At 38.9% G+C, this 24,014-nt stretch overlaps 1 protein-coding gene across 7 annotated transcripts in view; it reads right to left on the bottom strand.

The window, feature by feature from the left end:
* Positions 1 to 7,566: 7,566 nt before the first annotated feature.
* ABCG2 (ATP binding cassette subfamily G member 2 (JR blood group)) overlaps positions 7,567 to 24,014 on the bottom strand; it is a 130,248-nt gene continuing 113,800 nt past the window's right edge. For all 7 annotated transcript variants that reach the window (XM_065907163.1, XM_065907166.1, XM_065907165.1 and 4 more), the window contains 7 exons: positions 20,497 to 20,579; positions 15,869 to 15,958; positions 14,272 to 14,396; positions 12,886 to 13,040; positions 11,000 to 11,089; positions 10,098 to 10,180; positions 7,567 to 7,771 (listed from right to left, as the gene is read on the bottom strand). In XM_065907163.1, coding sequence (XP_065763235.1) covers positions 7,624 to 7,771; positions 10,098 to 10,180; positions 11,000 to 11,089; positions 12,886 to 13,040; positions 14,272 to 14,396; positions 15,869 to 15,958; positions 20,497 to 20,579 — 774 coding nt within the window. In that variant the 3' untranslated portion in view covers positions 7,567 to 7,623. The remainder of the gene's footprint in view (positions 7,772 to 10,097; positions 10,181 to 10,999; positions 11,090 to 12,885; positions 13,041 to 14,271; positions 14,397 to 15,868; positions 15,959 to 20,496; positions 20,580 to 24,014) is intronic.

Here is a 24,014-nt window from a genome sequence, read left to right as displayed (position 1 = left end):
GAGTTGGTCTGTTTCTTAAGTAGAAGCAGTTGGGTAATTTGTCTTCTATCATGAGACTAATAGTAAAAACTTTCCAAACTTTGAAAAAGGTATCTTTTTATGTTCAAAAACAACAATGGACACATTACTTTTTCTGTAGGATGTACCTCTAGTAAATTATTCTAATGATTACATAATATTTCCTAGTGTACAGCCACCACATTGTACTTAACCATTCTGATTGGCACCAATATTTCTGCTATTTGAAAATCTTTGTTCATAATTCCCTTGCTGACTTTTCACTCTTTCCTCAGTGGGTACATGAAAAGAGTTGGAATGTTGAGTCCCCGGCACATATTTAATTTTACCCAGGACTGTCAGGTTGCTCTCCAGAATAACTGCAGTAGTCTACAATTTCACTACAAGCATGAAAGTACCAGTTCTACCCACACCCTTACCAGTATTGATACCATCCAGCTTCCCAAAAATCTTTGTAATGGAATGGTTTTGAAATAGGTCTTAGTCTATTTGGCATTTCTCTGATTCTTAGTAAGACTGAACACTGCCTTATATAGTTGTTCAACATTTGGATTTCCCTTTTTGTAAACTGCCTGTTCAAATCTTTAAAATAGTACACTTTGATCTAACAGGAAACAGGTGTGTTTTTTGTTCAGTGCCCATTTTTCACTGAGTCATGATCTTTTTTGTTGATTAGCGTAAGTTCCTCATGTGGCTTAATTATTAATCCTTTATTGATTTTGGACTCCTAATATCTCTCATCTGACTGATAATTGTTTCGAGGTTTCCTTAGTTTTCACGTAGTGATGCTTGTTACTTATTTGTTAGTTGCTCAGTCGTGTCCAACTCTGTAATCCCATAGACTGTAGCTCACCAGGCTCCTATGTCCATGGAATTCTCCAGGCAAGAATACTGGAGTGGGTTGTTATTCCCTTCTTCAGGGGATCTTCCCAACCCAGGGATCGAACCCAGGTCTCCCGCATTCAAGGCAGATTCTTTACCATCTAAGCCACCAGGGAAGTTACTTATCACTACATGTAGTGATATCCATCAAAAGAAATTTCTTTTTGCTTTATTGTGTTTGGGGATTTTAAAGAGATCTTTGTAAAGTCACAAACTTATTAAACATATAGTTTTATTTTCACATTTAATAAATCTTAAGAGTAAGTTTGCATAAGGTCCATAGGAGTTTTTTACTATATAACTGAGCCAGTTTGTCAACACTCTATTAAATTAATAAAGTCATTTTCCTCATTATTTCATGGCATCACTGATGTATTTCAGGTCATGTTAATATACATGTGTCTATTTTTTAATCCTTTAAACTGATCTATGAATGTTCCTGTATAGTAATTTTTATTATTGAGTTTGTAGTGTATCTTCCTTCATATGTACTAAGGTTTTCATATATCTTCTCCTCTTTGGCCCTCATTTTATCAACTAGACTATTTTCATCAACAGTTATTTTTCCATATAAATGTTAGACAGAGTTTGATGGGTTTCTGGGCATTTGAGTGGGGGAGGAGGCAAGAAAGGGGGAAAAGTCCTGCTTAAATTTAATTGAATTGCATTGAACTTATTGATTAGTTTGGGGAGAACTGGCCTCTTTATAGCATCAGAAACATAACGCTCCATTTTTATTTATTTATTTGGCTGTTCCAAGTCTTAGATGTGGCGTGTGAACTCTCATTTGCAGCATATGGGATCTAGTTCCCTGACCAGGGATAGAGCTTGGGTCCCCTGCATGGGAGCACAGAGTCTTAGCCACTGGACCACCAGGCAAGTCTTGATGTAACTCTTCATTTATTCAGAACTTCCTTAATACCCTTTAAGTGTTTCTTTAAATTTCTTAAAGATTTTATGCATTCTTTAATGATTTTATTGCTACCATGAACAGTATCTTATCTTCCATTAAATTTTCAAGTTTGTTATTGATGAAATAAAGGAAAATTGCTACTTTTTTTTTTTTTTACAAATTAATCTTACATATATCATACTTGTTGAACAGTTGAAGCACTCTTAAACTGAATGCAGGGGTCTGCAACCTTTTCTTAAAGGGCCATATAGTAAACATTTTAGGTTTTATAGGCCATAATGTTCTCTCCATTGCAACTACCTTGTCATCGTGGTGTGAAAGTGATCACAAACAATACAAATATGAATGAGCAGAGCTATGTTCCAGTAAAATTTTATTTACAAAAAATAGGCAATGGGCTTGATTTGACCCTGATTTGATGCATAGAGCACAGCCTGGTGGATGGCACTACTCCAGTCCCTGCCACAGAGGTCAGGCATGATCTGGCATTAGCATGATGCCAATAACCATTGTGATGTCCTATGGAATATGATAGTAATCACTAAAATGTATTGAGCACATCCTATGTGCCAGGTACTTCTAGTCACTTTACATGGATTACTTTATTTAATCTTCACACCTCTATGGAGGTAGATGCTATGAGGATCCCTATTTCATGGATAAGAAAGATACAGACTAAGTTAAATTAATCAAGTCCACAGACCTGATAAATGGAGAAAGGACAAAGGGGGAAGTAGTGAAAAATTTTGCATAAGTAATTGTAAAGATAGACGGTTTTGCACATGTTTGGCTTCTGCACGTATTTGCAAAAGTGACACCCCGCCCCACAGACTGGTGGGGCTGGTACTATTGTAGTATGTTCCAAATCTCACCAAGGAAATATTGCTCATCTGTCACAAATTATTGGGCTAGTCACAGTTTCTGAAACTCAAATTTCCTCATCTGCAAAATGAAGACAGAACAGCTTGAGATTTTCTAAACAGTGTATGGCCAAGCCCAAAGTCCTTAAATCATTCCCTTTAATCATTGAGATGATGCCTCAGCTTTACTGCTTGGAAAGGGGGGCAAACCGAGAGGCCACATCCTCACTGAACTAGAGCAGTACTCCTTTCAGCTCTCATGATCAGAAACCCATGCCTGCTGTTCTGTGGGGTTTCCAGGTAAAAGAATGATTCTGCAGGTTAAAAAGATTTCAAGATCCAATAATGATAGTGAGCTCACTTAGTTCTAAATGTTATTCTGATACTTAGGTGGATACAAGATAGATGGCTTAGAACACAGACATTATACAGTGATTCTTGCATCAAAATTAAATCATCACAAATGTAGGTTAAATGGTCTTAACTCCTTATTACAACCCTCAGTATTTCCCAAAGAATCACCTGGAATTTCCAGGTCTACTCCTCAGAGATTCTAAGTCAACAGGGGAAAAAAAAACAATAGTTCTTTCCTTTTTTCCTTTCTTACATAAGCATCTCAGATGATCTTGATCCTTATCAGGCAAGCTTGGGAAACCCCGCCCTGCTGCTGCTGCATCACTTCAATGATGTCCGACTCTGTGCAACCCTATAGACGGCAGCCTACCAGGTTCCTCTGTCCCTGGGATTCTCCAGGCAAGAATACTGGAATGGGTTGCTATTTCTTTCTCCAATGCATCCATCATGCTAAGTAGTTTCAGTCGTGTCCGACTCTGTGCAACCCCATAGACGGCAGCCCACCAGACTCCTCTGTCCACAGGATTCTCTAGGCAAGAATACTGGAGAACCCAGTATTCCCCAGTATTATTTTATTTTATTTTATTTTATTTTGCTGTTACCCTAAGTAACAGCAAAACAAAAACAAATAATAAGTTGAGAAAATGTCTAGAAAATGAATTATTTTGATTTAGAACATAAGTATTCAATGTTCATATTGCTCAGTGGTGACAAAAGGTTACAATCACCATGTGAGTCAACCACTTTTTTTTAAATGTGCATATAGAGACAGAAGGCCAGGAGGTACATTAAGTTGGTAGCCATGTTTGGTGGAGTTCCAGGTATTTTTCCTTTGGGCTTTTTAGTCCACTGAGGATAAACACATACCTTTGAGGGTGAGGTGAGGATACTGATTTTCTCCTGCACTCTTTCCTTTTCTTTTTTTAAAGATGCTCAGTTGTGTCTGACTCTTTGCAATCCCACGGACTGTACAGTCCGTGGAATTCTCCAGGCCAGAATACTGGAGTGTGTAGCCGTTCCCTTCTCCAGGGGATCTTCCCAACACAGGGATCAAATCCTGGTCTCCTACATTGCAGGTGGATTCTTTACCAGCTGAGCCACCAGGGAAGCCCAAGAATATTGGAGTGGGTAGCCTATTCCTCCTCCAGTGGATCTTCCCAACCCAGGAATCAAATCGGGGTCTCCTGCATTGCAGGCAGATTCTTTACCAGCTGAGCTACCAGGGAAGCTGTTGCAACTATTCAGGTTAGCTTAACGAATTCCTATGAATGGAGTAGATATCCTTTGAATTAGTCTTTTTTAAAAAATTAGTCTTAAATCCTCAGGAATAAATGAATGTTGGCTATTATTTTTACTCCTTCATTTGCTCTGTGGGGCTTTCAAAGAAGAGTGCGAGATGACTTGCTCTGGAAGGTTCTGTGGCATGTTGGATGTTGTTATAAAAAAAGGATGGAAGGAAGAAGGCTATTCATGGGTTTAACAGCCTGGTGGCTTTTATTTTAAATGAAAATAATTTACTTATCCTTTTCATTATTAACTAGTTCTTCTGACATGCAAGAAAATAAATCAAAATTCAAAAGAATATAGACATATTCTGAAATAAACCTCTGTAAAAAATTTATTTTCTACTTTATAAGACTTACCCTTTCACTACATTTTAAAAGTGTTTATTTGACTGTATTGGGTCTTAGTTGCAGTCTGAGGGATTTTAATGGTGTTCAGCTTGTGGGTTTGTGGGATCTTAGTTCCCTGACAAGGGGTTGAACCATGTCCCCTTCATTGGAAGGTGGATTCTTACCCCCTGGTCTACCAGGGAAGTCCTATACTTTTTAAAATGTTCCTCAACTTAAAAATGGTTAAGATGGTAAATTTTATGTGTTTCTTACCATAATAATTTAAAAAAGAAAAAAGATAATCCTAATACAAAGGGAGGGTAAGTAGGACAAGATATATTTAAATTCTTACTACTTTTAGAAGTAGGTATTAATATTTTGGTTTTACTATCTCTTTTGTTAAGTATATTTTGTTTATAAAGTGTAAGTATGTATTTCTGTCTGTACACAGAGAACTGTGTCATATGTTTCTTCCTGTGTAAGGAAGAGTATATACAGAGAACTGTGAGTAAGCCAGGGATATGTTAAAAGAAAGAACTATACTAAGAAGAGGAAAAAACTCACTAACCCTATCAGTTCATTCATTCACTCAGTTGTGTCCAACTCTTTGCGACCCCATGGACTACAGCACGCCAGGCTTCCCTGTCCATCACCAACTCCCAGAGCTTGCTCAAACTCATATCCTTGGTGTCAATGATGCCATCCAACCATCTCAACCTCTGTCATCCCCGTCTCCTCCCACTTCAATCTTTCCCAATCAGGGTCTTTTCTAATGAGTCAGTTCTTCGCTCAGGTGACCAAAGTATTAGAGCTTCAGCTTCAGCATCAGTCCTTCCAATGAATATTCAGGACTGATTTTCTTTAGGATTGACTGGTTGGGACTCTCAACAGTCTTCTCCAACACCAGTTCAAAAGCATCAATTCTTTGGCACTCAGCTTTCTTTCTAGTCCAACTCACATCCATACACAACTACTGGAAAAACCATAGCTTTGACTAGACGAATCTTTGTTGGTGGTCCTATAGTCACACAATAATCAGGTAAAAAGGGGGTGTGATGATGTATTGCAAGATGATGTATTAATCCAATGTCATAAAACAAGAAAAAAACTCCTTAAAGTTCAAAGATGAAACTATAATGCTATGTCCCTGGATTGATGTTGCAACATGGCAGGGCACCCACTGATATGAACTGATATTCCAAGATGACCAGTCATAGCAGGTCTACACACTGTTTCCTCAGCTTCACTTACTCCCTATAACACTGAAAAGTATCTACTTTTACAAAGGGAATAAATTAAACAGACTATCCTGAACTGCATCCTAGAACAATTAAAGAATACTGATGGAAACGTAGTGAAATCTGAATAGTGTGTAGTTTAACAGTAATGTATCAATGTTAATTTCTTAGGTTTGACGTGTATCATGGTACACAAAATGTTAACATTAAAGGAAGCTGGGCAAAGGATATACAGGAACTTTTTGCATGATTTTTGCAACTTTTCTATAAAACTAAAATAATTACAAAATGAATAGCTTATATTAAAGAAGTAGGGGGCTTAATTAAGGATATATTTACACACACAGAAACACAAAACTGAGCTGTAGTGATATTCGGATAGTAGCAACAGACAGGAGTGCACAAGTGTCATTTCAAAAATAATCCAGAGAGAAAGGAGTAGTCTTGGGAGAGAAGCCCAAGGTGGGCTTCTGTGCACTGATAATGTTCTATTTCTTGATATGGATTAATGGTTGTACAGGTCTGTTCCTTTTATAATTCACTGGATGGTACCTCTCCCTATAAAAAATGTTTAAAAACACTCCCCTATTACTGGTAAATGTTAGAATAAAGAGAAGCTGTGTAAATATATGAGGTGTATATGTAGGAAGGTAAAAAAAAAACCTGTATAGCGCCAGTTACAACAGTTCTTCTATCATAAGTCTAAAATTTTTAGAGCTGGGAGAGATCATGGGAATTACCAAATCCTGCCATGGACAGTTCTTTACACAGGTAATCCTGGCGATTACAAGCCAGTAGGGCTCATAGGACCCTGAAATCTATGTTGGAGCAAAATTCCTCAAGAGATTATGATGCACACCAAGATTACAGACTACTGAACTACTCAAGAAGGGTAAGTTGCCAGAATCCTGGCCCTCTACACCTGGGGTACAAACCCAGCTAAGACTCTCGAGATACTCTAATTCCACTAGAGGGAAACCTCAGTGAATTCTAATAACTTTAAAAAGCTTATCAAAGTGTTCTGTTATAAAGGCTTTTTTATCCGTATATGACACCATGTTTTTCCAGCATGGTTTGGATTTCATACTTCTACTATGGCATCAATGTATTTGTTATTTATTATTTATAAAATAATGGAGGACATAGGTTTATATAATATTGAAGCTGGAGGACCACTAGCCTGCCTATTCATTTTAAAGGGAAGGATAGAGGGAGGTGGGAGGGGGGATCGGGATGGGGAATACGTGTAGCTATATGGCTGATTCATGTCAATGTATGACAAAACCCACTGAAATGTTGTGGGGTGATTGGCCTCCAACTAATAAAATAATATTTAAAAAAAAAAAAAAAAAAAAAATAAAGGGAAGGATACCAATACCAGATATATTAGTAACTTAACACAAGTTTCTAGAACTCATTTCTTTTTCAGGTCAGTAAATTAAATTAGATTTCTTTCCTATGGTTACTGTCTGACAAGATGAACATAATATCACTAGTTTATGACTTGGGTTCTTTCAAGTATAATTTAGTTCATTGTGATTTCTATAAATGTTTCTGTTGAAAATAATTCTTGCTGAACAACAGTATGAGGCAAGTGAAAAGAAGACAACCAAAAATAATAAAACACATGGGCATAATATAAACAAATAAATAAAAAGATGAAAACAACCAAAAAACTTCACTGGATATGAAAATCAAGATGTCCCTTTTTAATGGGGGGTAAATCATTGAAATTAAAGAGGAATTTAAGAAAATTTTTTAAGGAATAACAATTTCAGGTAGGCAATTGTAAGGAAGACAACAATCATGCATGCCAAGGCTAGGTGATTCTTCCATAGGCCCCAAAGTGAGATATCTATGCCCTGGTTTGTCAGGAATTCTTCGCCAGTACATCTGAAATTCAACAGAAAAAGAATATGACTTCATTTTTAGCATCTGTCAAATTTTACTCAATATATTCACTGTTCCTTAAAGAAACCTACAGGTTACTAAGTCTTAAATGACCATCCCTTCATTTATAATAGAAAACAGTTTTAGAGGGGTTTTGTGGTGTGAGTGTGTGTGTGTGTATGTGTGTACGTGGTTTTAGCTTTATCGTTCTATTTTATTGGGATATAACAGAGATTCATAGGTCAGTCATATGCATCATAAAAATATACAGAAAACAGTCATTGAGTGCTTATAACTCTGTTAGATACTATGAAGCAACCTGTACATAATAGTTTGTGTGTATCTGTGTTTAGCTGCTAAGTCATGTCTGGCTCTTTGCAACCCCATGGACTGTAGCCCCCCAGGCTTCTCTATCCATGGGACTTCGCAGGAAAGAATACTGGAGTGGGCTGCCATTTCTTTCTCCAGGGGATCTTCCTGACCCAAGGATAAAACTCACATCTCTTGTATCTCCTGCATTGGCAGGCGAATTCTTTACCAGCGTGCCACCTGGGAAGCTCCCATATAACAGTTTAGTTAATCCCTAAAACAATCCAAATTTAAAAGATGAGGAGACTAAAGTTTAAGAAATTTGGTCAACTTCACAGATTCACACTTTGAATCAAGTTGCTAGTCTCCCCAAATAGGTTGGTTTCCAAGTCTATGATGCTGCCTCTCTTCAAAGGACAGAAACATTTATCAAGTAATTTTTCACTTACGCCTGATGGGGAAAGTCTCAGCTTTAGCAGATGATACTGAAGGCAATTACAAAGATGACCAAAGCTGTTTATAGGGCTCACTACTCACAAATCAGCTATACCAAAAAAAGAAAAAGAAAAACCACAGGCTGAGAGTTCTAAAACTAGGGGAATAGGTGAATAGAGATTTCCCACCAGAGTTGCACTCTGTCAGCTCTTACACCAAGACTGGAATGAGTATCATAGATGCTCGGCTCTAAGACATTACCAGCAGGTCAAATTATCAGGTATGCCTTAGTGGGAGCTGGAACAGAGCAGAATAGGATGGAGTGGGCCTGATTAGAAAAGCACCTGGTATTAAAAATAGCTGGCACAACCATAATTATTACCTGATTCCATTTTTCTGCTACTCTTGGAATTTAGCAGATTGGAAAAAAAAAATGTTATACTCAGATCAAAAGAAAGGGAGTAGGCAGGATAAGGAAAGCTTCTCTTCACAGAGGTTTTCTGGCAATACTTCTAAATAGCAATTTGTTCTATTATTAAGAATTACTTCTAACCCACTTAAATATTCATGAGATTTAGGATACCAGCATTCTCTTTTCTCTCATCAATTAACATATCAAAATCAAACCATAAACAACAGTCATCGAAAGGAAGTGTTACTTAACTTTAAAACAATACCTTTATTTCTATTAAAATCTGGTTTTGCTTATTATACCAAAAAAAAAAATGAGATTTCCTTCTCAAGCTTACAGAAATATATGTTCCTTTCTTTAGAGGAAACATCCTTCAGTAGGGAGTATTCCAAGTCAGTCAAAAAAAAAAAGAAAAAGATTGTGCAGACTTTGATTTCATGTTGTCTCCTGGATACAGGAGGAAGAGGCAAGAGCTAGACTGAGGCAGGAAAATGTTCCCTCCCGCTCATAATGCCCTTTTAGCTCTTACTACTAGCCATGGGTTGGGCTTCCCTGGTGGCTCAGATGGTAAAGAATCCACATGTAATGCAGGAAACCTGGGTTTGATCCCTGGGTCAGAAAGATCCTCTGGAGAAGGGAATGGCTACCCACTCCAGTATTCTTGTCTAGAGAATTCCATGAACAGAGAAACCTGGCGGGCTACAGTCCATGGGATCGCAAAGAGTCGGAAATGACTGAGCGACTAACACTTTCACCCTGGCCGAGGGTTGAGCTCACAGGAATCCTAAATTCATGGGTCCATACACTTCATGTAATCCATACAGTTCCAGTACTGTTAAGCCTTAATAAAAATACCAAAGCAGCTCTCATTTCAAACTCAAATGTTCTGAAAAACAGAAATCCAAACCCACAATCCAAACTGCAAAAGGATCTTTCAAAAGACCCCAAACAAATAAGTAACACATAAGAAATGGTTCTCCAAGTAAAATACAATTTTGACCTAAATAGAATACCCAGGAGTTGTAGAGCACTTTCACATGCATTAATGTATAACTCACTTTATAAATGAGAATATTCAGACTCAGAGAAGTCAGTGTCCATGAAATGACTCCTCAGCCCAGTGGTATTTCTGTATCATACCACAACCCATTATGACACTGTACGCAAACTTACATTGCATAGTCACAGGTATTGTTTGTTGTTACATTGACTCCTGGGCAGAAGTTTTGTCCCAAAAATTCATTATGCTGCAAAGCCTATAACATAAGTGGGAGCAGGATAAAGAAAATAGTTTTAAATTTCAAAAGGTTCCCAAAGAATTATTACAATTATGTCCACTAAGTTTAACCTCTGTTGTTATCTCTAAAAACAAACTTTCACATTCACAGTCTTTGTCATACCAAAGCAACTAAAATTATTTTTCCTGGCAATCAAGAGGCCTAGGGTTGGGATTTTTGGCTCTAATACAAAAACCAAGAAGAGAGATCTCTGGCTATATTATCCCATAGCTCTTTCCTTCTTCTCTCCCCATTTTTATGGGTACTGTAATTAAAATGATACAGTGATATTCAATGATTATTGTTAATTTATAATAACAATCTTTGTATTTTTCTTGTTCTCATCAAAATCAGTTATAATTCTTAGGAGTTAGAAATTTAATTTTACTATATTAAGGCACATCTTTCTCTGGAGTTGATTGGCTTTCTGAAGTCAATAGTAGCTGTGAGTATGATATGGTTTTTCTTCTAATTTCCCTTTCAATTTAAAATATGTATTCTAGGCCCTCATCTTCTCATTAATTTCTTTGATGAACTGAAACACTATATTTTTTATATCAATTAGTCAATCTTTGTCCTTAACTATGAGTTATCTCCCAATCCTTCAGCTCCCTCAGACAACAAGGTGACTGGAGAAATCCCAGGTGATTATCAAGTTGACCCAAGGCTTAATAGGAAACTCTCCTTCATTGTCCTAAAACTTGCACAGCTCATGACCAGGGACATGAGAGGCTTTATTCTGGTTGTTTCCAGCATGGGGACAATGAACCAGCACAGTGACAGACAGGGAGAACATACCGCATAGCCGTATCGAGGAATGCTCAGGTATTGAAGCCAAGACAACCAAGACACAACGGTTTGGAGATTTACCAACAGCCCTGCAAATATCTACAAAAAACAAATACCAAGAATCAGATCTGGGGCCATGATTTCATGAAGAATTCTAGCAAATAGCCTCTTTAAGTCCCTGACAGTCTCAGGAATATTTCTGCTAAGGCCAACTCTTCTTTGAAATTCTTTCCACTACTCTGAAGACTTACCCTATCCTCTTTGTATGTGTATATCTCTCTGGAGCTGAGGTTGTTTAGGGATCTAAATATATTTATAATATACATCTTATTTAATTGGGAGATTTCTAATTGTTGAGGCTTTTACTTTCTCTGTAACTGCACACAATGGAAGGTGAATAGTACTGATTTGCAACGATACAACCAACTATATATTCCCACCAATAAACACACCCGAACATAATCTGAGCAACTCGCGCCCTGATTTCTGTAACACAGTAATATTTGTTATTTACAAGGGTTTACATTCTATCTCTGTATGACTTTAGGAATAATTTTGGGTTCAGTTCGCATGCTTAAAATAACCCAAAGACTGGAACTGGTACACAGCATAAAATATGGTCAATTCCTTCATTTAAAGCTGCAAAAAGGAGCATTACAATGAAGATTCCAGAAATGACTGCTCCAGCAAGAGATGGCTACATGAGAAAATGTTCTCATAAAACACTTCCTACCTGGCACAAGGTATGCTGGGATGGACATTACAATGACAATGTTCCTGGTGTGACCACATAGCTTTAAACTTCACCTAACCAAGTGCTTAATGCATAACACACAATATCTGAGTAAAATATGGTCTTATGGCTAGTTTCTGAAGTTTTATATATAATACAAATCCTTAAATAATAACAAATCAAAGTACCTAATATGTCAAATAAAACATTTTAATTTTGAAGAACACCTTATTTATTATATGACACTATAGAAAACATACATAACATTGACCATTTTCTCAATAATGTTTAGATTGGTAGTTTTCAACCTCAGTAATGGAAGAATTAAACTTTGGCAAGAGTTTGTGCTAATACCTACCTTTTAAAGACATGTACTGCTACTCTAGCAGAAATGGCATGTGTATGACGTAAAGTGGCTACACATTTCTGTTTATTTGATGTTTGTGGGGGAAAGTAGTAACTGGTTCCCTTCACCTACTGATTCATCATTGTGTGTGCAAAATGTAGGGCCATGTAAGGTTATGATTAAGTAACTATTTTAAAAGGTAAAGAGAAATATATTGATATAAAGAAATGTCAGGAACCCAGAAAGGAGAGGTCCTAGTACGGGAATTTTTTAGTATTTTTAAAACATTCCTTTTCAAAATATAGGAGGGGCCCAAGACAGACCCATGCACATGTTGCTCTATTTTCATGGGACTTAGGTTTTCCCTCGGAGAGTAGTAGATTCAACCAAACCATCTCAGCTGCCACTTAAACAAGCCAGCAGTTCTCTCCCACCAGCAGGAAAGTCAAACAATGGACCTGTCATTTCAACATTTTTTTTTAATTCTAAAAATAAAAATTTTTCTGGTTTTCAAAGTTCCAATTTATTGAGCTTTCATGGTATGTCACCAAGAGGCCTCTTTTTAAAGCCCGCCAGTAACAATACATTGACTAATGTTTTAATAACTGTATTAGAACAGTAGCAAAACTAGCTGGGTGAGATCAAGAAAAACCTGATACATTCTCTAATAATATAAGCTATATTTCAATATACAGCCTCCTTGAAGCAAAGAGCCCAGTGTACAGAATCCTCAAGCAGACCTTACAGGATAGGCAAGTTTGGGGGGAGGAATAACGGGCAAGGATAATGCCCCAGGGAAGCACAGTTTGTACTTACCATCATAAACACAAAAGAGATGGTCATGAGCAGAGTTGCTATGGATACCACACTCTGACCTGCTGCTATAGCCAATGCCATGGAACTAGCTGCATAAGCCACCAATGTCAGGGTAAACATCATGATGAAGAAGGCCTCCACCTTTGGTTTCAGTCCTTAGGGAACAAAGAGAGGGTTAATCCAACACTGTGTATCAGGGATGGTTTATTATGCAAAAAACATTGTAATACTTCGAGAAACTACTATCACAGTGAAAAAATTCATCCTTCATCTAACCACCCAAGATAACCGTATAAAGTTATATGCAGTTTTCTTCTTTATGCTGACTTGTATAAGCACTTTTCCATGTAGTGCTCTGGCTTCTTTATTGTAATTATTAATAATTTCTGAGTGTCTGAGATGGAGAGCTGTAGACAACTAGCCAGAATTCTACTGCTTTCTCTTCTAAGAAGGAAACTTGCCAAGAGCACATTCATTTTACCTAGACATCACATTACTCACTCTTTGCTATAAAAGCATTACTGCAGATAACTGGTAAGGTCAGGGTTATATGACCACTCAGTGGTTTTAAAATCTGGAGGAGTGGGTCCATAATCCACAAGACAAATCACCCTATAACTCTGGGACTGAGGATGGGGTTAAATAAGCTTCATAAAACTGCTTTATAAACTAAAATGGGCTAATACTATGGGTCAAACAAGAATCTGAAGACTTCAGAACAGCCATAAGAACACCAGATAGGAATTTAAGAATCTAGGTTCTATGCCTGATTCTTGATGACACACCCTCTTATTTGTAAAATGGAAGTTTAAACTCAATCAGTAGTGCCTTGTCAAAAAAGAAGTATTTCTGGAGTGTGTGTATGTCTGTGTGTGTGGGCATCTGTGTATGTGAGAAATAAAAGAGAATTCTGATACAATGAGCCTGGGGTATAGGCTAAACAAAATGCACAAATCAATCCTTCTATATCTATCAAACAAATATTTTATTACCAGTAAGCCCCAGAAGTCACTATCTTCATTATCTTTATATATTCATACACAAAAATAAAAACATAAATAGATAAGTAATAAATATCCCAGCTCCAGCTCCTCTTATATAGTGTAAAGTAGTTTTAGGAATTATTTCCATGTTTATATATAACACACAGTATGTATATATATATAATTTTATAAACATTTTTTTTATATAAACAGCTTTAAAAGTTATTTTGGAGAAAGCCTTGACAAAAATCTCCTCAGAGAACAATTATTTCAGAGTGTGCATAATGAACAGATGCTTCCAAATCTCAGGACTTGATTTATAGTTTTGAGAACCAAAGCATGTTTACACAAAGTCCCCTCCCATCCAAGACTAAAGACACCCATCTTTTGTCTTATTGCTTACCTAATAGGAAGTATGTTATACAAGTAAATATAATACTTGGTAACATCCTCATGGGGAGTAAATCAGATAACAGTTTTCCAAAGAAGTAAGATGACACTCTATAGTATCCACTGATATATTCATGTCTAGAAACAAAAATTCACATCATACATCCTACATTAGTTTAAGACCAGGAGATTAAACCATTTGCTATACAGATGTCCTCCCTGCTATACAGATGAGATTGGTAAAGAATCCCCCTGCAATGCAGGAAAACGGGTTCAATTCCTGGGTTGGGAAGATTCCCTGGAGAAGGGATAGGCTAGGCATCCCAGTATTCTCGGGCTTCCCTTGTGGCTCAGCTGGTAAAGAATCTGCCTGCAATGCGGGAGACCTGGGTTCTATCCCTGGGTTGGGAAGATCCCCTGGAGAAGGGAAAGGTTACCCACTCCAGTATTCTGGCCTGGAGAATTCCATGGTCTGTAGAGTCCACAGGGTCGCAAAGAGCCGTACAGAACTGAGCGACTTTCACTTTCATACAGATTTCCATTGCTACCAGAGGTCTAATAACCACCGCGTCCCCATCTTCAAGGTTAGCCCACCATCCTTCTTTCCGGTCAGCATCAGGCATGTCTCACGTGTGCGCCTCCCCTCGGATATCACCCCCGAAGACTCTGTGCAATGACCCCTCTTGTCGTTGCAGAACTCCCTCCAAATGCTGGCCAGTTCACCTCTGAACACCCACTCCGGGGGAACAGGTCCTGCATCGCCTCCCTTTCTCCGGACACTGGCTCTCTTTGAAGGCCAGCCTGTCAGGAGCTCATTTCAGTGGTTCCTTTCTCCCTGCTTCTAACTATGAAGAAGGTGCTGTTGCTGTTCTCTAAGCCTCAAATGCAGCTTTGAGTCACTCATCTCTTTTACTTCTTCCACTCTCTTGATAAAAAAAGAAAATGGCACTTCTCTCCATGATCATGCCTGCCAACCACAGTGCCTGCCAACCTGTCAGTGATCAAATTCTCTTTTCACCCCTCTTAGATTCTACATCCCTCCTTTTCCTGAGATCTTCCTCCTATAATTTCTAACTATTCCACCAAGATCTTCATTCTTTTCCTCTCTAATGATTCCTTTTCTCAACATGTAAATATGCAAATCTCTATGAAAAAGAGAAGAAACAAAACAGCTTACATTTTTCAAGGCTGCTCTCTGGCTCCTTCATTCCCCCTCCCACTGAAGACTTGGTCTGTATTCTTGATCACCTTTACCTCCTCACCTTGAATATACTGTTCAACACACTACCTTCTCTCTACCAAGTCCCTCAAACTTTTCTTGTGACAGTCATCACAACTTCTTATTTGCTAAAAACAAAAGATCCTTTTCAGCCTCTTATTGCTTGCTTTCTCTGCAGCAAGATTTCTCTGTAGATTTGTGGACAGTGCCCTAATCTTGAAACTCCTCTCTCCCTTTCGTATCAGGCCCCACGTGCTCATTGTTTTCATCCCAGACTCTGGCTGCTCCTCCCCAATCAACACTGGTAACCCCCAGGAACCAAGCCACGGCTCGGTTCTGGATGTGACCAGTCTGACCAGAAGCTGCCTTCCTAAAACAGAGACCTACTCACATAAAGAGCTTCTTCTCCACCACCAGGAGCTCCACGGCTGACACACTGCTGAAACACTGGTTGGTCGTCAGGAAGAAGAGCACCCCGGCTCTGTGACGTGAGAGAGGAAACCAAAGCCAAAGCACTGCAGTCAATTAAACATTCTCAGGTCATTTTTCTTCTTGCAAAATTCTTCCCTCAAATGATATCTTCACACATTAAATACACAACCATTCTGGTTAAAACAGAGAGGGAAGCATGAGCCCCATCAGGTCACTCCCATACCCCTGCGTCTCCGCAGTGGTACCCTTGGGACTCCACATAGCACAGTCTGAAATTCATGACCAAGTCTGCTGTAGATTGAACTGCATCCTCCCCAGTTCCTGTGCTGAAGCTGGAATCCTCAATGTGATGGCATTTACAGATGGTGACCCTGGGAGCTGGCTGGGTTTAGATGAGGTCATGAGGGTAGGGCCCTCACTATGGATTAGTGCCCTTAGAAGAAAAGGGAGAGACATCAGAGCTCTCCTTCTCTGCCATGCAGGAACGTAGCAAGAAGGCGGCAAATCAGAAGAGTATCCTCTTCAGAACCCGACCATACTGGTAACCTTATCTCCAGAACTGCCAGAAATGAATTTCCGTGGTTTAAGCCACCGGGTCTGTGGGTCTTTGCACCAGGGCTTCCCAGGTGGCAGTTGTGGTAAAGAACCTGCCTGCCAATGCAGGAGACATAAGAGACATAGGTTTGATCTCTGGGTCGGGACGATATCCTGGAAGAGGGCATAGCAACCCACTTCAGTATTCAAGGCTGGAGAATCCCTGGGACAGAAGAGCCTGGCAACTAGAGTCCATAGGGTAACACAGAGTCAAACACAGCTCAAGTAACTTAGCAGGAACACACAGTCTGTGGCAGTCAAGCCGATGATTACATATTCCATAAAAAATATCACCTTGGATTTTAACTAACAAAATATTAATTATAGTTCTTAAAGTATGAACTGAGAAACAGTGAGCCAAATAGCCTGCAAAGGTTAAAAACCTCTATCAGTCACTTTTTTAAAAGTAAAGTAAAGCAAAAACTAAGACAAGGAAAAGTGAAAGCCAGAGGAGGGAAACACTGACCACCACTTGATCATATCCATCCATTGCACCACCACCAGCACAGACTTGATACTCTCCTTGACCACCCCCTGCTAATGGGGTCTCTTTCTAATGAGCTCAAAATAGAAAACAAAAAAGAATGCTCATAAAGAAAAAATTAATGTGTGTACCTGTGAGAAAAAGGAGACTATTAATGCTTGTCTCTCAGTAAAATAATCTAAGTTTAAAAAGGAAAGTACTCAGTTAATCTACGCTTGGATAGATATATGAATTTTATGAAAGCATGCCAATACTCCTGAAACACTGCTGAGCATTCCTTCCTAACCAAATGATTTAATTGACATTAAGAATGTGAGTTGAAACTAAAAGAGAGAGAGAAAAAAAAAGAAACTAAAAGAGATGAAGTGGCACATCATTTAAATGATACAAGAGAATTTTGAAAAAGGTAAACCCAAGTGTATAACCTTCTTGAAAAAAGAGTCCATAGACAGTCAGTAATTGTTTTTAAGACTTCTTCCTCCCAAAATAAAGAACTTGGGGAATAGGTTGTTTTAAAAGTAAATGTTTATACAATAAAGAAATGGGAAATAGCCAGGCCTACAACACAAGCAACTATGCTACTTGCTATACACAAATAAGCCTAACAGCAACATGAAAGCTGATTTCACAAAGTGGGACATAGCAATGTTCAGCTCATTTGTTAAGTGTAACATCTAATAGTACAATAATGTCCACAATGATTTTGAACTAGCACATAATGAAATTTCTTCTAAATCACAGAACAATTTATTTTATACTAAGCAGATTTTATTGTTAAAGAATTTAATGTAGTCCAGTTCTTTCCCAGATGGTAATTCATGTCTGTAATATCTATTGATTCAAATATTCTTAAAGTAACTTTTCCCTTAATTAATTATGATTTGTTTAGCTATCTCCACAACTCTGTAAGGTAGTTGTTAGGTCACAGAGCTCATATTCTATACATCATTATACAGGTTAAGAAAAAGAACAGAGAGCATTTTTCTGGCATAATTCACTCCCAAAAAGGAGAACCAAACCACAGTGGCCTCCAGGGCAACTTCAAACGATAAAAAGTGGCAGTAAGCTTAGGTCAAAAGTACAAATTAAAATAGCTCCAATGCTTTATTTGTCCAGAAAACATTTGAAGAAACAGTTAAGGATCTTCTATATTTCTCTGCATTCTTTTACCAAGAGCTTTAATAACCAGATTTCTTAAATCCACTTGAGGACTGGTTTCCCAATATTTTTTTTCCAAATGCTTCCAGCTACACAACACAAAAGTCCCACAGGCTCTAGAGTTCTGTGATTACAGGCATCTGCTCTGTGCTTCACAAAAACACAGCATCTACAAAGGGTACACACTGCCTTTTACTAACAAATTTCCAAACAGGTCAGAGAAGAGCACATCCTTCAGGAAAGATAAAAAGAAAAACAATGACATAACTCTGGAAAAAAAGAAAACAAAACTCCAAGAATTATCTCATGATCTGCTGCCACATAGGAGATTATTTTACGAGGCACTGATCTTTATGCTTGTTCCTTTTTCAGATCTTTTTCAGTCACCCTTTTCCAGATATCAAAACAGATTCAACTTAAACCACTGCAACTTTGCCCAATAGTGAAATGGGGATAAAACCATCCAGCCCTCTGGCTAGAAGGGTAACCTGAGGACCCCAGATGTAAAGCCCAGAGGACAGTGCCTGGCCCAGAACAGCTCTCAAAACACAAAGCCAAAGAGAACTCTACAGTCTTCCACTCTGCTCAGCTCCTTTATTCAGACTATACTGCAGTCCATTACAAAGTTTCATCAGGGAATATAGCTTTAACGGTATGTTGTAACCAAAACCAGGTAAGGCAGTACTAACCCTACAACAGAAAAAACTTGAGTCCCAACCACCACCCCATGTCAAACAAATCAAAAATCAAAAAGAAATTAACTCACATGAAACAAAAGAAAAAAAAAAACAGATAAACTGGACTATGTCAAATTTTAAACTTTTATGCATCAAAGGACACACCAATTGAAAGAAAAGACACCCCACAGAATGACACAAAATATGTGCAAATTTATATCTGTTAATGGTTCATATCTAGCATATACAAAGAATTTTATAGCTCAACAATTTTTTTAAAAGCCCAATTAAAAAGTTGGTTAAAGAACTTCAATAGGGCTTCCCTGGTGGCTCAGTGGTAAAGAATTGGTCTGCTAATGCAGGAGACACAGGTTCTATCCCTGGTCCGGGAAGATCCAACATGCTGTGGAGCAACTAAGCCCATGCACCACAACTACTGAATCTATGCTCTCAAACCTAGGAGCCACAACTACTGAAGCCCAAGTGCCCTAAAGCCCATGCTCCAAAATAAGAGAAGCCACTGCACCAAGAAACTCATTCATCGTAACTAGAGTAACACCCCCACTTGCCACATCCAAAGAAAAACCCATGCAGCAGCAAAGACCCAGAAGAGCCAAAAATAAATAAACAAATAAACAAAATTTTAAAAAAGAACTTCAACAGACATTCTTCCAAAGAGGATAAATAGATGGTCAAGGCACATGTGAAAAGATGCTCAACAGCACAATAATCATTAGGGAAATGCAAATCAAAACCATAATGAAATACCATCTCCCACTGATGAAAACAAAACAAAAAAATAAGTGTTGGTGAGGTTGGGAAAAAACTACGAGCCTGAGCACTACTGGTAGGAATGCATAATGGTACAGCTGCTATAGAAGAGAGGATGGCAGCTCCTCAAAAAATTAATGGAATTACCAAATGATCCAATAATTTCACATCTGGGTGTATATCCAAAAGAATTTAAAGCAGAGACTCAAACAGACATTTACTTGTATATCCACATTCATAACAGCATTAATCACAACAGCCAAAAGGCAGAAACAGTCAGTACCCATGGTCAGATAAATCAATACACAAAATATGGTATATCCATACAATGGATATTATTCAGTTTTTAAAAAGAAATTCTGACACATGCCACAACATGGATGAAGCTTGAAGATACTATGCTAAAAACAATAAGCCAGTCCCCAAAGGAAAAATATTCTAAGATTCCAATTATATGAGGTACCTAGAATACTCAAATCTAGAGACAAAATGTATAACAGTGGTTTCCAGGGGCTGGGAAAAATAGGGAGTGGGGAGTTGTAATTCAATAGGTACACAGATTCAGTTTGGGAAATGAAAAAGTTCTAGCATTGGGTGGTGGGGATGGTTGCACAATAATGTAATTAATGCCACTGAAGTGTACACTTAAAATTGGTTAACAGGGTAAATTTTATGTTCTGCCTAGTTTAGCACTATATATATATATATATATATATATATATATATATATATATACATGTTATATATGAATATGAAAACTCTCATTCAGCTTTCAATTCACTGACTTGTCCTACTCCTCAGTTTACCCTGTGCTTGTTTCAAATTCAAATTCTTAATGTAATTTCATAAACTTGAAAGAAAAGTAACCACACGCTCTCAAAATCAAGACCCAGATTTACTCACCTGTTCTGGATTCCTGTAGGATCATTTTTTAGACCATAGAAAATGGCACCTAAAACCAGTCCCAGGATGACTGTCACAATTATCTTTTCAAAAAGAAAAAAGAATTTCAATTAAAGGTAAAAACTTCACACAACCTTTATTATTAAAATATATCTGGCTACATAATCAAAACTCTCCACTGATACAGATATTTTAAGTGGCTTGAACACAGTCCTCAGGAAAACATAAAATGTACATGTTACTAGACTGCTTTTTAAGTTAAAGTAAAAATAATTTATCCGTGTGTTCAGGAGACTGACAGGAAGACAAAGTAGAAAAGCTAAGATTCCCAGCGTTTTAGCAGGCACTGCCAGTTCAGGTCCAGTTCAGGCTATGGGGCCAGGGAGTGACATACAGTGAAGCAGAACAATGCAAGCACCCAGAAAAGTAGTTTGGGGAGCAAAATAAAGCCCGACTGGCTAAGAGTTGTGGCTTAAACTCTCAACCATTGTGCTAATGAACATGCATGGTGTGATATTTCAAGAGGTTCCAATAAAAACAGGATATCCTTACTCTTAACATGAAAAAACAAATAAAAATAAATAAAAACTTTAAAGTACACTTAAAAAATTTCTAACAATGGAACTTCGCACAATAAGGAAGTAGGGGTAAGCTGAGGTCATCTATCCAACCTGGGGAGTCCACACCTACAATGGAAAAGTGCACTGTCGCTGTCACCAAAGCATTCGGCCAGCTCTCTCGGAGGGCACCCAAGTGCTTCCATTACCCACCCCGTGTCACTGCTTCTCCAGCAACCTCAGCCCTGAGGGTCTACCACCAACAGCTGGACTAAGCTGCCAATTCTTTGCCATTCTTACCCACCTTCACTGACTCCTAAGAATGTTTGATGACTCCTAAGACTGGATAAACATCACTTTCATTTTTAAGATTTTTAAGGATGATAAAATGTCTCTTAAAGATACTTTTATAAACAAAGATTTAGGGTTATATTATAACTTATACAAGGAAATTATATTTATTATACTTTAAATTTTATTAAATGTATAAATATAAAGATATAAGATATGATCATCCAAAGAAAACAAAATATCCTACTATATACCTTGCAACCTTCAGAGTTAAAAAAAAAACACCTCAGCACTACAACAGTGTAATGGTATCAAGGCTTGTAGTAACTTGTCAAGACACTTATGGCATGAGGCAAACAAAATTGGAAAACAAGATCATGATCTGTGAAGACTAGCTTGTGAAGACGAGTCTGGAAAGAATATGATTTAAGATGTACTTTAAAATTGCCTTGCTAAAAAACACAGTCAGAAATTTGAAAAAAAGAAAATTTACTACCTTGGCTTATCTTAATTACCTTCAAACTGTACTATACTTCATGTCAACAGATCAACTCCCAAAATAAAAAATGATGACCCCATTAACATGTGTGCATGCACATGTATACAAATCTATACTTTCACACTGTAAAACTCCAAGAATATTCAGACTTTTAAAAGCAGACACTCTACATGCTTTGCTTCTTTTGCATTCAAACTTAATAACATATTAACAGACTGTCAGTTTTATCATTAAGATGTTTCTTAAAGGTTTCAAAGCACTAAAATATTTTCGAGGAAAGTTTTCAAACACTGACAAAGTGATTAATCTCATAATTTTAGCATGCTTTTACAAGCTGAGTCTATGTTATTCCTTTTTCCATTAAGGAAAAGAAAACAAACAGGAAGACTAAATTTTTCTCATTGGAGCAAAGAGACTCTATCCTATGAGTTCTGTGCAGCTGGAGTCTTTTGAACAGAAGGGGGAAGAAAAGGAAATTTCCTAAATATGTAATTCTAGTTTTGTTCAATTGTGTTTACCAACATTTTTCAAGGTGAATTTTAAGGGATGTTTATGGCTGTTGCTGAAAAAATTAATCCACAGTCAAATGTTAAATGTGCTAATAGAAACTATGACTCTCCCAAGACATGCTAGTATTTTCCAAATAGATTTGACCAGGAAAACTTCGGGACATTAAATGAATATTAAATCTTATCAACAGGAGAAGGAGCCAAAATGGCAGAGGAGTAGGATGGGGAGACCACTTTCTACCCTACAAATTCATCAAAAGAACAACTGAACGCTGAGCAAACTTCACAAAACAACTTCTGATCGCTAGCTGAGGACATCAGGCGCCCAGAAAAGCAGCCCATTGTCTTCAAAAGGAGGTAGGACAAAATATAAACGATAAAAAGAGAGACAAAAGAGCTAGGGACAGAGACCCGTCCCGGGAAGGGAGTCTTAATAGAGGAAGTTTCCAAACACCAGGAAACCCTCGCACTGGCGGATCTGGGGGAAGTTTTCGAATCTCGGAGGGCAACCTAACTGGGAGGAAAAATAAATAAAACCCACAGATTGCGTGCCTAAAAGCAACTCCCAGCAGAACAGTACCCCAGACACCCGCATCCGCCATCAGCAAGTGGGGGCTGAACGGAGAGCAGCGGGCGGCATTGCTTAGGCTAAGGACCGGGCCTGAGTGCCCTGAGGGCAATCGGAGGGAGCTTTTGTGAGATACCAACTTAAACTGTGAGATAGCAAAAGAGAGAGAGGAAATTAACCGGCCGGAACACACTGCCGGCTGTTCGCAGAACAAAGGGACCGAGCAAGTCCAGAGGAGCAGCCTGCTGCGGACCAGCCCAGCCCCGCCTGAGGCAGGAGGCAGGAGGCAGGAGGCAGGAGGCAGGAGGCAGGAGGCAGCGGGGAGGGGAAAGGGGCAGGCTCGGCCCCAGAGACCGCATCCCCTACCACACTGCAAACAGGCCTCCAGTTTCTAACCAAAGACCTCCTGAGATTCTGGATGGTCAACATCCGCCGGGAGGGTCGCGGCTAAACACGAGGCGCAGGCACCCGACTGGCGCGGGCGGAAACTGAGGCTGGGGCCGCGGAGGGGAGAAGGCGCACCACACCCGGGGAGTGTGTGCGCGTCAAGCTCCTGGCGGCCTGAGCTGCTCGGGCAGGGAGGCACAAAACGCAGGCGCAACCGAGTCTGCGCTTTGTGGAGTACCCGAACACTGGAACCGCAGGCAACGCAGGGCTCGCCCCATATAGAGCAGCCGGGAGCCTGAGCAGCGTAGACGGGAGAGTACACACCCGTGAGCGGGGCAAACCCAGTGTGGCCGGAACTCTGTGAGCGCTCCCCACACACAGCGGTATCTGCCTGCAGCGCCCCGCCCTCCCCACGGCGCGACGGAACCAGCGAACCTGAACAGGAGACCACCTCCGCCCGCCTGTGTCAGGGCGGAAATTAGACACTGAAGAGACCGGCAAACAGAAGCCAAATAGACAAAGGGAACCGCTTCAGAAGGGACCGGTGCAACAGATTAAAATCCCTGTAGGTAACACCGACTACACCGGAAGGGGCCTGTAGATATCGAGAAGTGTAAGCTGGAACGAGGAGCTATCTGAAACTGAACTGAACCCACACTGACCGCAACAGCTCCAGAGAAATTCCTAGATATATTTTTACCATTTTT

This window comes from Muntiacus reevesi, chromosome 16 (assembly GCF_963930625.1).
Source record: "Muntiacus reevesi chromosome 16, mMunRee1.1, whole genome shotgun sequence".
Classification (NCBI taxonomy): domain Eukaryota; kingdom Metazoa; phylum Chordata; class Mammalia; order Artiodactyla; family Cervidae; genus Muntiacus; species Muntiacus reevesi.
The sequence above is the reverse complement of the archived record's forward strand: the minus strand, read 5'-3'. Positions and strand labels throughout refer to the sequence as shown.